Genomic DNA, 19,073 nt, shown 5'->3' with positions numbered 1-19,073 from the left:
GCGAGCAAGGGATTTTTTTCACAAAAAAAACAACATATACAAGTATTCCTTTGAACTATCTTACTATTCAAATGTATTTCAAGCGACGTGAGCTGAGACTCACAAACTAGTACTGGACAGACGCTATTATGACAAAAAGCTGAATTGCACCATCGTGTGGTCAAAGATGGTTTTGAAGCAAATATGGTTTGGACATTATGGTTACTAATGCTGGGGATACAGATTAAGCAATTGCTGCTCCCTTGTGGACCTATATAGTCAACACAACATTGTTCAACCAGACAGTTCTGGAATATCTATCAACCCAACAAACTACTGTCCAGACCCTGCAAAATGTAACAATTCATAGATACTAACAGAGGCTTTTCCAGGAATAATGATACAACCAAATATGACAAAAACATTGAATTATTTAATAATATTTTGCCATACAAAACATCTGTGCAAAAATCTTCCGACAAACACAAAGACAAGGCCTCTTGGTCAATAGAATATTCTGCATGTAAACCTTTCTTATGAATACACTGTAATACTGCAATCTAAAAAACGTTTTATGAAAAGACTGTCTTAGAAAAAGAAACTGATCTAACATTTTTTTATTTTTTTTAAACTACACAAAATAGCCAGTCCCAAGATTCACAGTCTTGTGTTTAAGTGGTTTTGAACTGGTATATATGCACTTAAATTCATATACATTTATCAAAAGATACCTGTATAAAACTCCAGATACCTAGGAAGGTAAACCTGCTTTAGAAAAAAAAAAAGATATGTGGAATTTAAACAAACCAAAACCTTCATCTAAAGAGCAGGTTTGTACCTCTCGACAGTATCGGACTAATTGACACATCACAGAAAATGTCAGGATAGTAGACTTTGTACCTTGATAAAAAAAATAAGGATGCACTTAACATTACAGAGATGTGCATTATACCAAAGTTAACATGGAAGGCAAATGCTACCAAGCGTAAACCGATGATTGTCCTCTTTCTGTACGGGCAAAGGGTGCGTCTTTTTAACTAAACAGTTGCATAGCAACAAACACATTCAACTGAGGTGAAATATACTGTATTGTAGCTGCTTCTGTGAGCTGTGTGCTAAAATGTGGAAGGATTTCTCATTCACCCCCCCCCCCCCTGTATTTTATCAAAAGCCTTTTATCATTCATTCAGTCTATAGTAGAACATACTGTTTTATATCATGGATCATTTTGACAAAGAAGTTGTAATCATCCGAATACATTTGTTAGTCCCACTTCTATATATCATCAAAAGACAATACAATTATCCATCAAAGTCTGCATAGCCAATGTAAGAGCCATATTGCATAGCTGATTGTACCAGATATGAGATAATAAGAAAGGGGAGGACAGACATGGACACAGACTGGCGAGAGAAGTACGGCTGGTCTAAACACCGTTCTGATTCGATCCTAGTAACTACAGTATATCAATTGCGTACGAATTGACAGAACCCTGTATCGAGAACGAGAGAGAGTCTAGTGGAGGCACACATCTGTGGAGGCACACATCTGTGGAGAGCGAAGCAGAGGGTATGAGTGCTATGCCATTGCATAGCGTTGCGTGGGCAGGGCCTCGTTCCTTCTCCACAGGCCGCTTTGAAGTCAAATCAGAAGTCTTTGAAGTTCACATATCCCTAGAGGGGGGGCTTAGCCTTCCTGGAGGAGAGAGGTGCACTGTGGGGATGCCAGCCAGGCAGATTTGCTGACACAGGCTCAACTGAATATACAGTCCAGTACAACCGGGGACTCCCGCTGCTTCAGTACAGGGCCCCTCCAGTCCAAGCAACAACACGCCCTGCCGCAGTACATATTGTAGCTACCAGAAGTGCTCCGTGCAGCTCAGACTTTCGCAAGAAATCATTCTGACGTCAACGGGAGTCTTGGAAGATTTATTGACGTCGATGGGAGGTTATTCACAATGATGCCCGAGTGATACAGTCATTATATTGACAGGTGTGTTACTGTTGACCTACTCTGAGATTAGAAATCCCGGTGTCCAGGCAGGCAAACGGAGTAGCATCACTAGAAAAAGTCTATCAAGGCAGTTTGAGTTTCAGAATAGGGGGCAGGACACGCTTGCTGTCTCTTTTTTTAATTTTTTTTGTTCTTCTGAATATAAATCTTTGCATCTCGTTCATTCAGGATTTGCGTACATGTATTTACAAGTAAAGTAGAAAGTTGAAACAATAATTATAATAACTTTCTTACAAAAAAAATGAATCAAAAACATCAAATCAACCAGGTGATATATATAGTACAGGTATGTAGTGTATTTACAGGTCTGCAGTGATGACCGATTCGCTATACATGAGTCTGTTGGCGTCGGCCAGCAGCGCAGACGTCTGTGAGGGGTCCATCTGCTGCAAAGCCTTCTGGGACATGTGTCCGTACACCTGCATGGTCCCGCCCCCTGGCAGGGCGGATATTGCCACGCAGTGTGACAGCAGCGGCGTGTTCGCATCCTGATTGGACCCCGTGGAGGGCACGCTTGTCACGTGACCGGTGCTGGTGGAGCCGCTAGCGCTGCTGGGAGATCTGCTCTTGGGCGGGGGGAGGTGCTGCACCACCCTGGGGGGGCCCTGGGCCTGAAAGTGGGCCGCAGGGAAGGCAGCGTAGCCTGGGGGGATGGGGTACCCGTTGACAGGGATGAAGCGCTGGTGTTGGTTCTGGGCCATGGGAGCTCCATGGGTCATAGGGGTCCAGCCTGCCATCTGGTGGCCTGGATGACCTTGCACAGGCATCCCCTGGGCCGGGTAGAGGTAGCCTGCAGCGGTGGCATAGCGCGGGTTGCTGAGGTTACTGACCGGACTGGCGCTCAACGAGGTGGTCTGAGTTGTGGCGTTGCCCCCGCCTCCTGATGGGGTACTAGAACTAGCGTGGGATGACAGCCCCTCCCAGGCCCTCAGACGACCATGGATATCTTTGAAACGTGGTCTTCTGGTCGGGCCCTCCTGCCAGCACTCTGTCATCAGGCCGAAGACCCTGGGGGGGCAGTCCTCTGGGCAGGGCAGCAGCTGACGTTTCCTCACCATCTCCATGACCTCCTGGTTACTGAAGCCGTAGTAGGGCTGCAGGCCGTAGCTGAAGATCTCCCACAGCACCACACCAAACGCCCAGATGTCTGACTCCGAAGTGAACTTCCCATAGGCAATGGACTCTGGAGGCATCCAGCGGATAGGGAGTAAAGCCTTGGGCTGGACCCTGGAATAATAATAATACAGTTATTTATAAAAAAATATATATATATGTAAATACCAAAAGTTACTTTATATACAAGATCAATCAAAATCAGTGGGAACGTAAAAGCACACTAAACATAACAGCAATGACAAACTAACCAGGTGAGTACACTAAACATAACAGCAATGACAAACTAACCAGGTGAGTACACTAAACATAACAGCAATGACAAACTAACCAGGTGAGTACACTAAACATAACAGCAATGACAAACTAACCAGGTGAGTACACTAAACATAACAGCAATGACAAACTAACCAGGTGAGTACACTAAACATAACAGCAATGACAAACTAACCAGGTGAGTACACTAAACATAACAGCAATGACAAACTAACCAGGTGAGTACACTAAACATAACAGCAATGACAAACTAACCAGGTGAGTACACTAAACATAACATCAATAACAAACTAACCAGGTGAGTACACTAAACATAACAGCAATGACAAACTAACCAGGTGAGTACACTAAACATAACAGCAATGACAAACTAACCAGGTGAGTACACTAAACATAACAGCAATGACAAACTAACCAGGTGAGTACACTAAACATAACAGCAATGACAAACTAACCAGGTGAGTACACTAAACATAACAGCAATGACAAACTAACCAGGTGAGTACACTAAACATAACAGCAATGACAAACTAACCAGGTGAGTACACTAAACATAACAGCAATGACAAACTAACCAGGTGAGTACACTAAACATAACAGCAATGACAAACTAACCAGGTGAGTACACTAAACATAACAGCAATAACAAACTAACCAGGTGAGTACACTAAACATCACAGCAATGACAAACTAACCAGGTGAGTACACTAAACATCACAGCAATGATAAACTAACCAGGTGAGTACACCAAACAAGGAAGTGAGCCCCATGCATTGAATGCACTGACTGGAAGATGCTCTGAATATGAGTGTCTGCTAAATGACAAAAAAAAATTATAATGTAAATGTAAACATGCCTGTAGTAGTGGGAGGTGTACAGGGGGTCATGTCTAGGGTTAGGGAGACAGTGAGCCATATACAGTACCTGTGGTAGCCAGAGGCAGGTTTTGGGGAGTAACCGATTACACGTAATCAGTTACATGTAATCTGATTACGGAAAACTGTAAATGTAATCAGTTATGTTGCCAGCAAAAATATTGTAGTCAGATCACAGATGATTATTTCTTGGATTACTTTTAAATTCAGAAAATATGTTTTTGAAAAAAATAATACATTATGACACCTTTCTGTTTTCTCAATGAGCATTTCAGCATTGAAAAAAAGGTGCACGTTTAAGTTTGTTCCACCTGAGCGAGTAATCGTTGGTTCAATTACTTGACTTCCATTTAGTTATTTTTTGTGGTGAGCCCAACGCGCTGTTTCTCTAGAGCGAAATCAAATCATTCACAATATAAATCAAGTCAAGAACTAGTTGGGACGCTGGGCTGAAGGGAGTTGCAGTTTTCACTAAGCAAATATTCAACCAAGTTCAGTGCAGAAACGTGGTAATTAACTACAATGACCATAATCCATTACTGGCTCGGACAGAGGTGGATACACCTTACGCCTCCTACGTTAGGTAAGATACACAACAACGAGAGCGATATAAACAGTTCGTGAAAGCATCTACTTTGAAGAACTAGTAAAATTATTTCATCAGACAGCTCTGCAACATACTTAGGCAGGCTAGCCTAGCTAAATAGGATGACTAAAGACAGTAAAGTATGGGGAGCACAGAAAAAACATTAGATGGTCTGGCAGGCTGCTACTGCCTGAGCAGAGATGAGATGATGACTTTAAGAATTACAAATAATAAAGTAATCAACAAAGTAATATACAAAATGAAAATATTTTTATATTTCATAGTAATTTCCGATTTTTCTATTGATGTCTACCAAATATTGACCTGAGAGAGACAATGGAATATGTTCAATGTTTTGGAAATCGAATGCTCACTATTTTTGGCTTTTTAAATCGTATTTATTTCATAATGTATTTAATGTTTCAAAAAAGGATCTAAAGCGAAAAAAACATGATTATATTTGTAGAATCAAACCGAAACCGAACTGACCTAAAACAGTACTATTCATTCAGCACTACTGACCACAAGTCAGAGACTACTATGATGCTTTTAATCCATCATTTTTGTCTTCTTCTAATGCCTCTTAAGGGGAAAGTAATCTAAAAGTAACTGAAAGCAATCAGAATACGTAACTGAGTTTGGGTAATCCAAAAATTTGGGTAATCCAACTGTAATGGATTCCATTTAGAAAGCAACCTGCCCAACCCTGGTCAGAGCTGTAGATCTTTCTGTACAGGCCAGGTCAGAGATAGGGTTAGTGCTAGGGTTAGGATGTGTACATACCTGTAGTAGTCTGAGGTGTAGATCTCTCTGGACAGGCCAGGTCAGAGATAGGGTTAGTGCTAGGGTTAGGATGTGTACATACCTGTAGTAGTCTGAGGTGTAGATCTCTCTGGACAGGCCCAGGTCAGAGATCTTGACATGGAGCTGTTCTCCCACCAGGATGTTACGGGCCGCCAGGTCCTTATGGACGAAGAAGTGACTGGCCAGGTACTCCATCCCAGCAGCCACCTAGAATAGAATAGAATTTTCGGAGTAACAGAAATGTATCTCCTGCCTATCTCAACACCACACCACATCCACACAAGTTGCGAGGCAAAGGATCTGCTACGGAACAGCGCCCATGGATGGAGAGCAATTTGTGCACGTTATGGTAGTTACCTGTAAGGCCAGGTGCAGGAAGTCTCCGTGGTCCAGGCTGGACTTGACAGTCCCGTCCTCGTCGCTACTACACCCCACGTCAGAGTGAGGAGAGCGCATGATGAGGAACTCATGGAGGTCCCCTTGGTTCAGGAACTCAAACAGCATGCAGACAGGCTGTTCCTGGGTCACTACACCCAGCAGACACACCACGTTGGGATGGTGAAGCTCAGCCATGACCGACGCTTCCTAAACAGACCGATAGATAGGTACTTTATTAACACACAGTGACACATTTCATGCGAAACAGCAGTAGAGGGGGGGGCAAGTAGTTGACTAGCCTGATGGTCCGGGGGTAGAAGCTATTGGCCAGTCTTACAGTTTTTGCCATGATGCTCCTATACTGCCTGCATCTGAGTGACGGAAACGGGGCTCGGGTGGCTGGGGTCCCTGATGATCTTCTTGGCCTTCCTGCGACATGTGGTGCTGCAGGTGTCCTGGAGGGCAGGCAGTGTGCACCCATAGGTGCGTTTGGCTGAGTGCACCACCCTCTGTAGCGCCTTGTGGTCCACGGCGGTGGAGTTGCCGGACCAGGCTGTGATGCAGCCAGACAGTATGCTCTCGATGGTGCTCCTGTAGAACACTGTGAGGGCCCTTTCTTTCTGTAATCCGTGATGGTCAGGAGCCCCTGCCACATGCGCCTCGTGTCCGACCCACCGAATTGCTTCTCCACTTTATCCCTGTACATGTGTTTTGCCATCTTGATCGGTGTGAGTAGGTCGTAATTGTTCTGTTCAACTATACTATTGTCCCCAGTCACCTTGTCCTGTTTATAAGCAGCATCCCTCTCCTTCAGTTTCCCTACAAGCCTGCCATCAATCTACGGTTTTTGATTCGGGTAAGTTTTGAAAGTCACCATCGGTATCACGTCATCTATGCTTTTTTTCATTAAACCTGTGACTGAATCGACATATTCATTGGCGTTATCCACAGGGGCGACCCGGAAACATATTCCAGTCCACGTGATCAAAACAGTCTTGGACCGTGTATTCTGATTGGTCGGAGCAACGCTTTACAGACCTGACCCCCGGAACTTCCCTCTTGAGTCTTTGTTTGTAGGCGGGGATAAGCAAAATGGCATCATGGTCAGATTTACCGAAATGAGGACGAGAGACGGCCTTATACCTGTGTCTAAAAGACGTGTAGTAGTGGTCAAGCGTGGAATTTCTGCGAGTAGGACAGTCAATGTGTTGGTAATAATTTGGGAGCACGAACCTCAAATTACCTTTGTTAATGTCCCTCGCAACAATAAATGCTGCCCTCTGTTTGTATATAATCTGTTTGGATGTCGGGGAAGAGCAGAGTCTCCGAGAAACAGAGTATGTTTCAGAATATGAAGTCTCTCTGGAAGGAGATCCTCGCTCTGTGTTCGTCAAGTTTGTTCATTAATGATTGAACATTGGCGAGTAGTATGCTCGGTAACGGAAGACCCCGCCGTGTCTGCCTCTCCGTTGGCGTCTCCGCCTTCCTACTCTCCGGTAAGACTCCCAGGTAGCCCGAGGTCTCACCGAAAAGTCTAGCCCATTGTTTCTCCGGGAAATCGGGAAGGACAGTGAGTACCCAGCAATTCATATTCCAATAATTCTGCCAGGGTGTACGAAGTAATGCACGAAACAAACGTAAAAAAAAAAAAAAAAAGAATGTTGTAACCTGCATTGTTTAATAGGGGGCTCGGAGCGAGACGCCATCTTAGCCAAGGAAAAAGAAGAATCAATCAAAGATAGCATCAATGAACATTACAATACAATGTCATCAATATTAACATGCCTGTTGGAATTCACCCCACTGGCCAGGGCTGGAGTAGTCTTTCAGGGTCTTGATGGCAACCAGCTGGGCTTGCTCCATACCAGGCAGGTACAGGTGGCCCTTGTAGATCTTACCAAATGCACATTCACCTAGCTCCTCCATGAACCGCACCGCAGAGAGGGGGAGCTCCTTGGCCTTACTCTGGAGAGAGACAGAGAGAGGTGAGGGAGGATGGAGGGAGAGAAAGAGAGAGAAGGAGCGAAAGGGAGAAGAAAGAGAGAGCGAAAAATGGAAGGGGCGAGAGAGGGGGAAGAGAGGTTACATGCTGACCACACCGCTCGTGTTACGTGTGTGAGCGTTGCAAAATAAATGTACACATACATGTTATTCAATCATTTTATCCAAACTGCTCGCGCGCGTCAATGAGCGTCTGTATAGCCAGGTATTTTTTACGCATGAAGCGCTGCAAGTCCCGCCTCTCCCTTCTCCTCATTGGTTTTTAGGAGCACCCACGTGGGTGATTGAAAGCTGAACTGAGGTCCACACTCCAGTCCAGTTGGTGGTGGTAATGCACCTTAAAGTTGGTTGCCAACCGCCATATAAAGTCCATAGAAGAAGAAGAAGACGAAGAAGACTGAATGAGGAGAGATTACTAGAAACTAAGTTTCCCCTTTTATCTGTGGAGTTATTGTTGGAGTAGAGAACACACCATTGTGTGACTCAAAATTCTACAAAGATCCAGGTAAAAAATATCAACCCAATGTTTATATCGCAGGGCAAATTAGTTAGTAACAGCAAGCTATTTAGCTAAATGTCCATTCATGTTTCACATGTTTTTCGACCTGTCCCCAAAGGAATACAGTTGGCTCAGAGTTCGTTTTGATATTTCAACCTGCGTGTCCTGATCGCGTCTGGTGTGGATGGACAAAATCAACGTGCGCACGATGGCGCACGCCTGGTCTGGTCAGCATGTTAAGTGCTGAAATTTCAATTCAGCTCAACATACAGTACACACTCAACACTCATAATTATCTCGGCATGGGTTTGTGAGGACCGACATCAAAACTTAACAGCTTACAATTGCTGCTGGTTATAATTGTAGGTAGGCAAAGTGCCTAATATAACTGCACGCATGTATTATCGCCTAGAGACATAATTACCTATTATTCTCATACTGTATCCATTATCTCCTTTCTTCAGCTCAAGTCGTCAATAAATCCCTTTAGCCCCAGACACAAAATACATAAGTGTACCAACACTCCAGCCAAGAATCTGGCAGCACACTACCAACATAAACAACAATAAACTGACAGGTTAGTGCAGATTTGAGAAATTGCAGGTCATTAATTTTCCCCAGAATTATTAAAGTGGAATGAAGTGGCCCAGTAATAACAGAAGAAGGTAAACGTTCGGTTTAAGGGATGACAGACATTTGTAATTATCTATCCAGCTGGGGACTGAACCATGAGAAACAGAGGGGAAGCCAAGAGGGCCAGCCAGTTGCATGGTTATGAATTTGAACGCAGAAAACTGCCAATCCCCCCTCTCTCAAACAAATATGTACGGACCAAACTCCATAATTACTCAACTTGTACAACATGTAGAGCAATCTTCACATCGCATGTTGGAAATCAGGGTCAAATTCCATATCTATTCCAGTCAATTCAGAAAGTAAACCAAATTCCAATTCCACATTTTCCTGATTGAAAAGCATTGAAGAGTATTGGCATTGCAGTGTACTTCCTGAATGGGATTGAAATGGAATTGACCCCAAGCCTTGTTCATCTTCAGTCATGAGTCAGATGCACTACAGTAAAGGGGACCTCACCATTTTATCTTTCTATTGAACTTAGTCTTTGAAGTTTTATGTTCCATAACCTTTCATATTGTCTTGTCATCCCAACAGCCTTCAGATAGCCTCTCCTGTCCTACGGTCTCATATCTCTGAGCTGTCCAGGTGATCTGGACAGCTCAGGAGGGGGGGTTACAGGGGGGCTCACAGCTCAGTCAGGACAGAAAGAGATAAAAGGTGAAGGGAGGAGGCGATGAGAGATTCCAGGAACTCCCAAATAAGAAATTAAATTCCTGACAGAGGCCACAGTCAGCTGGGGGGAAGAGGGGGGGGGGGGGGGGGGGGGGGGGGTGCTGCTGGGGAAGGGGAGGAGTGTTTGGGGGAAGGGGCTGGTTAGCAGTGAATAGGGGATGTTACTGTTATGAAAAGGGGGACAGATGTTTTTGGTTTGGGTTACCGCCCTCCCGCGGCCAAACCAGGCTCATCCCTGGACCGAAAAACGCAGGGGCCGGGCTGCGCCACCGCCCCGAACAACGACTCCCCGGGTGACCCTGGAGCAAGGCCTGATGGGTTGCGGTGACACGGACGAGGAGGACATGAGCAGTGGGGCAGACGTTTTTCGTACTGTGACAAAAGAACACAGTCCGCCTCGGGACAGGAATGCGCGTGTGGGTGCGCGTGTTTATGTGCGTGTGTGACGGGGACCACAACACAGCGCTGTCTAATACAGCGAGCAATAACACTGTGGACGTATGTCTAACAGCATCAGTTTACACCATAACACAGCCAGGATAATCTGCTAAACAGGATGGAGATAGATAGGAACATAGAAAGAATGTAGGGCTGACTGTAGTATGATCCGCAGAAGAATATGAAATATGCAATACATAGCTGGCAAAACACTGATACTGCTGTCAAACATCACAAAGAACCCCAGTGAGACATAGAGAGAGAGAGAGAAGGCGCTGCAGCTGAACATTCCTCATCCTGCTGAGCTCTGATAGAGATCTTAGGCTCTGGCATGAACGGGGTCACACGTAGGTAAACACACACACACACACACACACAAAAGTGCACGCACATCCGCACGCACGCACGCCTGCACACTCACATTTGAAATACTTAATTTGAATCCACCAATCAAATTGACAGAAAAAAGGATCCCAACATTTTAAAGGTCCCTGTATGCAGGGCACTCAAGGGTACAACAAAAAAGCCTTCTCCAAACGGCTAGGCTGCCCCACGACAGCTGAAAACAGAGCAGTACCTAGCCAATTGCTTTTGCCCTAGTTCTTCGTCAGGCCCGCAATCTGGAGGCCACGCACCGCAAGGCTGTGTACGTGGCCGAGACTGCCATATAACAGCGGCACCAGCTTGCACCTCCACCCGAGGCTGTCCAAGCGTGCCACGAGGGGATGGTACTTAAGCAGCATCTTGGCAAAGGCCTGCTCCGTGTAGCCGTCCAATGAGCAGCCCACTTCCAAAATGAGCACTTCCCCCCAAACAACAACAATATCTGCCGTATATGGCGCACAGCAAAACGCATCGTCATCAACACCCAACCAGCTTCCCCTTTACACAAGGATGTTTACGCATGCGTGCTGTTGGTGAGACACACACGCACACACACACACTTGTACACAGCAACACACACACCATAGAGCTTTTCCATACCTTCTCTGGTGAATTTAAATGAGATTACTTCTGCAGTGTTTGCCTTTGGGAGTCAGAAAAGCATTCTTCAGAGGGAGTCAAAACACCGGCCTGAAACCTGTGTCTTTGAACTGGGTGGGGCCGGAGCGTGCTGGGGTGAGAGGGCTGTGTGTGTGTGTGTGTGTGTGTGTGTGTGTGTGTGTGTGTGTGTGTGTGTGTCAGCAGTATGGGGGCTGTTGCTGCTGCCGTGTAGTTGGAGGAATGCAGGGAGGCAGCAGAAACAATAATGCTAGTGTGGTGATGCTGGGGTGATGCTGGGGTGATGCTGGGGTGGGGAGATTGTCTCCATACGTTGTCTCCACTGGAAGAGGCCCTACTAACCTGATCTGAGATACGGATGGGAAACTGACTCCACCGGCGCTGCTTACAAAAACGAATACAATCTCCCTAAAACAAGGGAAGAGGGCCTCCCGAGTGGCGCAGCGGTCCAAGGCCCGGGTTCGATCCCAGGCTGTGTCACAGTCGACCGTGACCGGGAGACCCATGAGGCGGCGCACAATTGGTCCAGCGTTGTCCAGTTTTGGGGAGGGTTTGGCCGGGATTTCCTTGTCCCATCGCGCTCTAGCAACTCGGTGTGGCGGGCCGGGCACCTGCAAGCTGACTTAGGTTGCCAGCTGGACGGTGTTTCATCTGACAAATTGGTGCGGCTGGCTTCCGGGTTAAGCGAGCAGTGTGTCAAGAAGCAGTGCGGCTTGGCAGGCTCCCGAGAGAGAGAGAGAGAGAGAGAGAGAGAGAGAGAGAGAGAGAGAGGGGAGAAGGTTGAGAGACATGCGTTCTCTGAGGAGCGAGAGAGGGAAGTTGCAGCAATGGGACAAGACTGTAACTACCAATTGGATATCACAAAAAAGGGGGTAAAAAAGGGAAGAGGAGCGGAAGGGAGGAAAGGATGTCATTGACCACTGGAGGATGAGAGAGATCCTACCCACTTTGCCACTCTGCCTCACTTTAACATCCACAACACATAACTCTGCCTCATAGATGGGACTGTGTGCTTTTCACTCTTTCTACACCTCCAACATTGAGTCTTAGTGACATTCTCCCACTCACATGTAGTGTTGTAAACAGGGTGCCACTCAGCAGGCCTTTACCCATAAAACCTATTTAGCTGAGATATGTAGGTGTCATGGCCCTGATTCCTCTAACCCTAGCCCTATCACCACCAGGAGAGAGGCCCAGGGATACCAGTATGTGTGTGTGTGTGTGTGTGTGTGTGTGTGTGTGTGTGTGTGTGTGTGTGTGTGTGTGTGTGTGTGTGTGTGTGTGTGTGTGTGTGTGTGTGTGTGTGTGGTGCGTCTGTGTTTGTCCTCTAACCCTATCAGCACCAGGAGAGAGAGAGGACCACCACTTTATGACTGGAGTGTGAAAACAGAATTTCTCAGACACACTGCCTGCTTTGTGTCCTACACCAACACCACGCCATAGTCAATGGGCCTGGGTCTCTGGCTGGGCCAACAGAGTTCAGGCCCACTGGGACCAGTGTGTGTGGGGGACTGAGAGCGTTCTGTTTGTGAGTGAGTGAGTGAGAGAGAGAAAGAGAGAGAGAGAGAGAGAGAGAGAGAGAGAGAGAGAGAGAGAGAGAGAGAGAGAGAGAGAGAGAGAGAGAGAGAGAGAGAGAGAGAGAGGCGTGCGTGCCGTGTGTGTTGTTTTGGAGTTTGCACATAGTGTGAGTTGTGTGTGTGTGTGGACTGAGTGGACCATAAGAGGGCGAGGACTATGGGACTAGAGATGGTGCTAGCTAAATGTTGTACCTTGGGTTTGTAGTTGGTGAGCATGGACATCTCCACATTCTGTCCTCTGACAGGTTTGGGCTGTCTGGGCGCTGGGGGTCGGGCAGCCTTCTGGTTGTTACGACACACGCAGATGAAGAAGAAGAGGAGGGCGATGGCCAGAGGGATGGCTACGCTCGGAACCAGGATGTAAAGAATCTCCATGTTACTGCCCCCACGGTTCTCCTTATAATCTTCACGGGACATAGAGAACACTGGGTTAATGTTCGACCTCTATGCTTCTCACCCAAACAGCACACTGTCCACCGTAAATAACAACGCGCCGCTGCGATTCAGCGTTAAAACACCCATAACATATAAAGCATAACAACTAACGGGTCTATTTGATAGGTTGCAGCATTGACACCCAATAATAACAAAACGGCAAAAGGACATCAATGTCTCTACAACCACCTATGTCCCCCATTGTCTCACCACAGATGGGGATGTCACATAGCTCCATACGGACTCCCTCATCCAGGGTGAAGCACCATGGTCCCTCCTGCTTGTTGCCGGGGTTACGGCAGTACGAGTGGCCTCCGCTGAGCTCTGGGTAGCGCAACGCCAGGTAGGTGTGGCTGTGAGGATACTGAGAGTTCCAGGGCTGGCACTGACGACCCGACCTGGTCTTACTGACCGTCCCGCGGTAGGCTGAACCACTGCTGTTGAAACACTTGTGGTCTGGTTGAAGTAGGGGGGACAGGAAACAATGTGTGTTAGACCAAACTGTGGAGCAAAGAGGTATCGGGATGAAGGATACGATTATTTATTGTTGCTGATACTGTACAGTATGTTTGATTATGATTTGCAGTCGCCTAGCAATACTGTTGGTAGTGGACTACAGTATGTTTGATTATGATTTGCAGTCGCCTAGCAATACTGTTGGTAGTGGACTACAGTATGTTTGATTATGATTTACAGTTGCCTAGCAATACTGTTGGTAGTGGACTACAGTATGTTTGATTATGATTTGCAGTCGCCTAGCAATACTGTTGGTAGTGGACTACAGTATGTTTGATTATGATTTACAGTTGCCTAGCAATACTGTTGGTAGTGGACTACAGTATGTTTGATTATGATTTACAGTTGCCTAGCAATACTGTTGGTAGTGGACTACAGTATGTTTGATTATGATTTACAGTTGCCTAGCAATACTGTTGGTAGTGGACTACAGTATGTTTGATTATGATTTACAGTTGCCTAGCAATACTGTTGGTAGTGGACTACAGTATGTTTGATTATGATTTACAGTTGCCTAGCAATACTGTTGGTAGTGGACTACAGTATGTTTGATTATGATTTACAGTTGCCTAGCAATACTGTTGGTAGTGGACTACAGTATGTTTGATTATGATTTACAGTTGCCTAGCAATACTGTTGGTAGTGGACTACAGTATGTTTGATTATGATTTACAGTCGCCTAGCAATACTGTTGGTAGTGGACTACAGTATGTTTGATTATGATTTACAGTTGCCTAGCAATACTGTTGGTAGTGGACTACAGTATGTTTGATTATGATTTACAGTTGCCTAGCAATACTGTTGGTAGTGGACTACAGTATGTGGATGCCAACGGGGTTAGCTATAAAAGCGGATTTAAGATAACAACAGAGTAATATCTTACTCTTCTTTACGGGCCACGTGAAGACTATTGATATTGGAAGTACAGTTTACAATATAGCATGTCTTACTCTCGTCGATGGGCTCAGCCATGGGGATTCCTATCCTCATACAGATAGACTACGGTATGTGTTGCATTGCAGGTACACAGCTTGGCGTCTTACTCTTGTCGATGGGCTCAGCCATGGGGATTCCTATCCTCATACAGATAGCAGCCTCTGGGCTGTCGTGTGCCGCCAGGTCCTCACAGTTCGGCAGCTTCAGTCTCTTCAGGATGATGGGGTTGGAACGGGCGATGATGTACTCGGTCTTACACAGGTCATTCTCCAGGATCTCACATTCATCCTATACGGACGGGGGGAGAGAGAGGATGGAGAGACTGATACAAAGAATACAATGGAAGCAGCACAACGTTGTAACACATGCTAGGCTAATCCAGAAGGTGACCACCACCACTAAACTAAATAGAGGTATTTCTCACTGACTAAATGGTGTATTATATCCACTGTCAATGCTAGCAAGTCTAAATATATCCAGCTTTATACTGTGTCACACTGACTGTCTCCAGTCAGTGTGACATAGCTACATAGACAATTACCTTACACAGGTCCCTGGGCTTGTCTACCCCAGAGCTGCGGTCACATGTAGGGAAGGCAAAGTGGCACAGAGACGGGATGGCGAACTGGGAGCAGCGGTCCGACAGGTGGTTGGACGTTCCGATCATAGTGAAGGCGGCTGGGGGGGGAAAGTGGTCGTGTTTTTGGGCATAAGAAGTCTGAAGTTTAGGTATACGTACAACTATAGCTATAGAAATGCATTGAACTTTTCTTTCTCCACCGAGATCAAGTACGATCGAGATCAAGTGTCATATGGGACAGTCGTAACCTTTGTGGGGATTGCCTACATCCAAACTTTTGGGGAACAGTCAGACACAAATCACTCATAGTTCATGTCTGGTCCTGTAGTGTGTATATTTGCTCTAGAGTGCAATCGTAGTTTAGGACAGCAGCCTGTCTGTCTGCATTACAGGGCCTGTAGAGACTGTGGTTTACAGGGAAAGGATAGCAGCTACATACTCCACATCGTCTCTGGGTTTCTGGGTTGGGACTGACAACCACAGACAGTGGCAGGCAGCCCTGACACACTCAACTATGAACGGACACATAATGCCTCCAGGAAAATAAACAGAGCCAGACGCACGCACGCACCCACGCACGCACGCACACACACACACACACACGCACACAGATACAGACATACGTATGAATGCTCTCTCAATCTCACACACACACACACACACACACACACACACACACACACACACACACACACACACACACACACACACACACACACACACACACACACACACACACACAGCGATGTTCAGACACGTCTGATGAACTACACTTGGGATACCCAGACGCAAAGCGTAGACTGCGTGTGTACCATACTGTGACGTTAGCATCCTGATCTCCCTCTTATCCTTCTATCAGACATCCTCTCATCATCCCTAGCTGACCCTGACAGTAATGGCAAAGCGACAGGCTCAACCTGGGTCAGATTGGAGCTGGAAACGTTGGTTTACATGAAGGACCAAATCTGGACCATGACCCTTATCCCTGTACACTGACCTCACTCACAATACACCCATACTGGGACAGACGGATACGGGAAACGTACACACATCACACACGGGGAGGCAGATAGCGTACCTGTGATCTGGGTCTCGATCTCGCCCTGCATCTGCAGCGAGTCGACGAAGATGCTGCGGTTCCCTATGAAGCGAGAGCAAGCTACGCCCCTGTACGGCTGGCAAAATCCCTCTTCATCAAAATCATCCCTGTTAGAGAGAGACGGAGAGAGAGAGAGGTAGAAAGTGGGAGAGAGAAACAGATGGAGAGAATGAATAGACATTACAGTTCACAGTATGGCCACTAGAGGTCAGCATAGCATGCATTACAGTTCATAAGCATGTGGCACAAACACTTTTCTCTCTCTGCACATCTCTTCACAGTGGAACTTGGGCTGTGAAGGTCATGGAATGTTGGATGGCGGTAATTGACCAGCCAAAAGACCGTGGTCACCGTAATAGCAGTTCATTCTAATTCTACATAGACAAGTTCAACAATATAGGCTGCCTACTGCAGTGCAAGTGTTTGCAGAGAAAGCAGTTGCCTGCAAAAGTTACCCTCAGCAAATATAGGTTTGAATACATTTGCCATCAAAAAGTTACACATTTGCAAGCAATCATGTGTGGATCTATCTATTTGCTAGCCAGCTAAATTAGCTAGCTATCTTGCTTCACCAGTCGACCGAGCGTCCAGCATAGTGTCCAGCATGCTGATCGTGCAATGAAGTCTGAAATATGGTCCAACTAGCAAGTGATGCACTAGGAAAATATTCTCAATCCCTTTTCATTCAGAAGCTCAAGCTAGCAGCATCAAAACAACTTTGTAACGACAGACGCACTAGTGTTTTCAAATCTGCGTAGGCCCATCGTCAGCTGTCGCACAGACGGCCAGACGCACAGATGTACTGACAGCCCGGAGCCAATATGACTAACCGTTACGAAATGCATTTGTCAGCTGAATTACACGTTTATTCTGTATCACTCAACTCTCATTTATGAGTCTCGTATTGAGAGTTATATAGATAGACACAGTGCATTCGGAAAGTATTCAGGCCCTTTGATTTTTCCACATTTTGTTACGTTGCAGACTTATTGTAAAATGTATGAAAAACAAATCTGCACACAATACTCCATACTGACAAAGCAAAAACTGTTTTTTAGAATTTGGGGCAAGTTTATCAACAATTAAAATCTGAAATATCACATTTACATATTACTCAGTACTTTGTTGAAGCACCTTGGGGAGCGATTACAGCCTCAAGTCTTCTTGGGTATGACACTACAAGCTTGGCACACCTGTATTTGGGGAGTTTCTCCTATTCTTCTCTGCAGATCCTCTCAAGCTCTGTCAGGTTGGACGGGGAGCGTCGCTGCACAGCTATTTTCAGGTCTCTCCAGAGATGTTCGATCGGGTTCGACTCCGAACACTGGCTAGGCCACTCAAGGACATTTTGGTGAATGTAACTGTGCTGCTGGAAGCAATTTAATTATGCTTTTTTGACAATGTTTATTGACACACCATATTCAACCGGTGTTGAGCGTTCATAAACTCATCAGTTACTCTGCGCTCTGGCACACTCAGGCGAGAGTGCTCTGAAATCGGAGTAGATAGCCAGAGCGAATTTACAAACGCACCATATGTGTGCCGCTGCTACAGGGAGGGTGGCGTTGCCTAGGCAACCGAAGACTTGTTTGCTACAACACCTCGCTTGTTTCAGAAAAGGAGCAACAAAGTTAGTTGTTAAGATTCCATGTTACCGCAGAAACGGACTCGACCGCAAGAATGCCCGGGTGTCCTGTCTTTAGTCAGCTGTTCGGTCCACACACACACACACACACACACACCCCAAAATGATTTTAGGACGTTTTTATCCATAAATGTTGGTTACACAGTAATACAGTAACTGTGCCAGCAGCTGTAAGTGGAACAGAGAGTAGAGTTTCAGTCCTGCTCTAACAACATTTATCTAAGTGTCCAGTGTCTGCTGATAGAGGTTGATGTCTCAGTCCTTCCCAGAGAAGAGATGCGAACTGTATAAAGATTTAAAGAGTCGGCCGTTGGGCTTTATTCCTGTTTATGGGAAAAGGATATCATCGTGAGCTTTAATACGAAACACATGAAGAGTGGGGAATCTATAACAAGCATGTGTGTGTGTGTGTGTGTGTGTGTGTGTGTGTGTGTGTGTGTGTGAGAGAGAGTGTCCTATCTTTGTGAGTGTTGCCCAAGTGTGGAAACAATGAAAGTGCTAATGCCTACTTGGCCATTCACTTTCACAGATTCACTCTGACACACACACACACACACACACACACACACACACACACACACACACACACACACACACACACACACACACACACTATTCACAGAAACAAGGCCATTTTCACACTATGAGCTCATTTAGTCATGTGACTGAAGCCAAGCCAGTTGGAGACCATAGAAAGGCGTATGACATAACTATTATCATATTCTCACAATAAGCTCCCTCTCTACATCCTCCTGCTTCAAACCACATTAACCACCCTGGATCATTATGGCTGAGTGTGGCAGATGCCCTAATGCTAACTCATTCAATTCCAGAATCACGCACGCGCATACATACACACCAAAAAAACATCTAAGGGTAACCCTATCGGTGTCTGGGTTGGGGTGAGTGGCCGAGCGCGGCGGGGTGTGACTCAGGGGTCAATGGGTCACTTTCTGAGGAGAGTGTTAAGTGTCTCAGAGGCCAAGGTCACCTCTCTACCCTGACCTTTAACC

The 19,073-nt window shown here is 46.0% G+C and overlaps 1 protein-coding gene across 1 annotated transcript in view; it reads right to left on the bottom strand.

Annotated features, from left to right (window-relative positions):
* Positions 1–390: 390 nt before the first annotated feature.
* Positions 391–19,073, bottom strand: part of LOC106584030 (inactive tyrosine-protein kinase transmembrane receptor ROR1) — a 194,172-nt gene continuing 175,489 nt past the window's right edge. The window contains exons 5-13 of the mRNA XM_082967905.1: positions 16,395–16,522; positions 15,278–15,414; positions 14,844–15,024; positions 13,495–13,740; positions 13,042–13,253; positions 7,806–7,989; positions 6,004–6,227; positions 5,708–5,853; positions 391–3,219 (exon numbers count right to left, since the gene is read on the bottom strand). Coding sequence (XP_082824031.1) covers positions 2,292–3,219; positions 5,708–5,853; positions 6,004–6,227; positions 7,806–7,989; positions 13,042–13,253; positions 13,495–13,740; positions 14,844–15,024; positions 15,278–15,414; positions 16,395–16,522 — 2,386 coding nt within the window. The 3' untranslated portion in view covers positions 391–2,291. The remainder of the gene's footprint in view (positions 3,220–5,707; positions 5,854–6,003; positions 6,228–7,805; positions 7,990–13,041; positions 13,254–13,494; positions 13,741–14,843; positions 15,025–15,277; positions 15,415–16,394; positions 16,523–19,073) is intronic.

This window comes from Salmo salar, chromosome 23, assembly GCF_965601325.2.
Source record: "Salmo salar chromosome 23, fSalSal1, whole genome shotgun sequence".
Lineage (NCBI taxonomy): Eukaryota > Metazoa > Chordata > Actinopteri > Salmoniformes > Salmonidae > Salmo > Salmo salar.
Note: the sequence above shows the minus strand (reverse complement) of the source record. Positions and strands in the feature narration are given on the sequence as shown.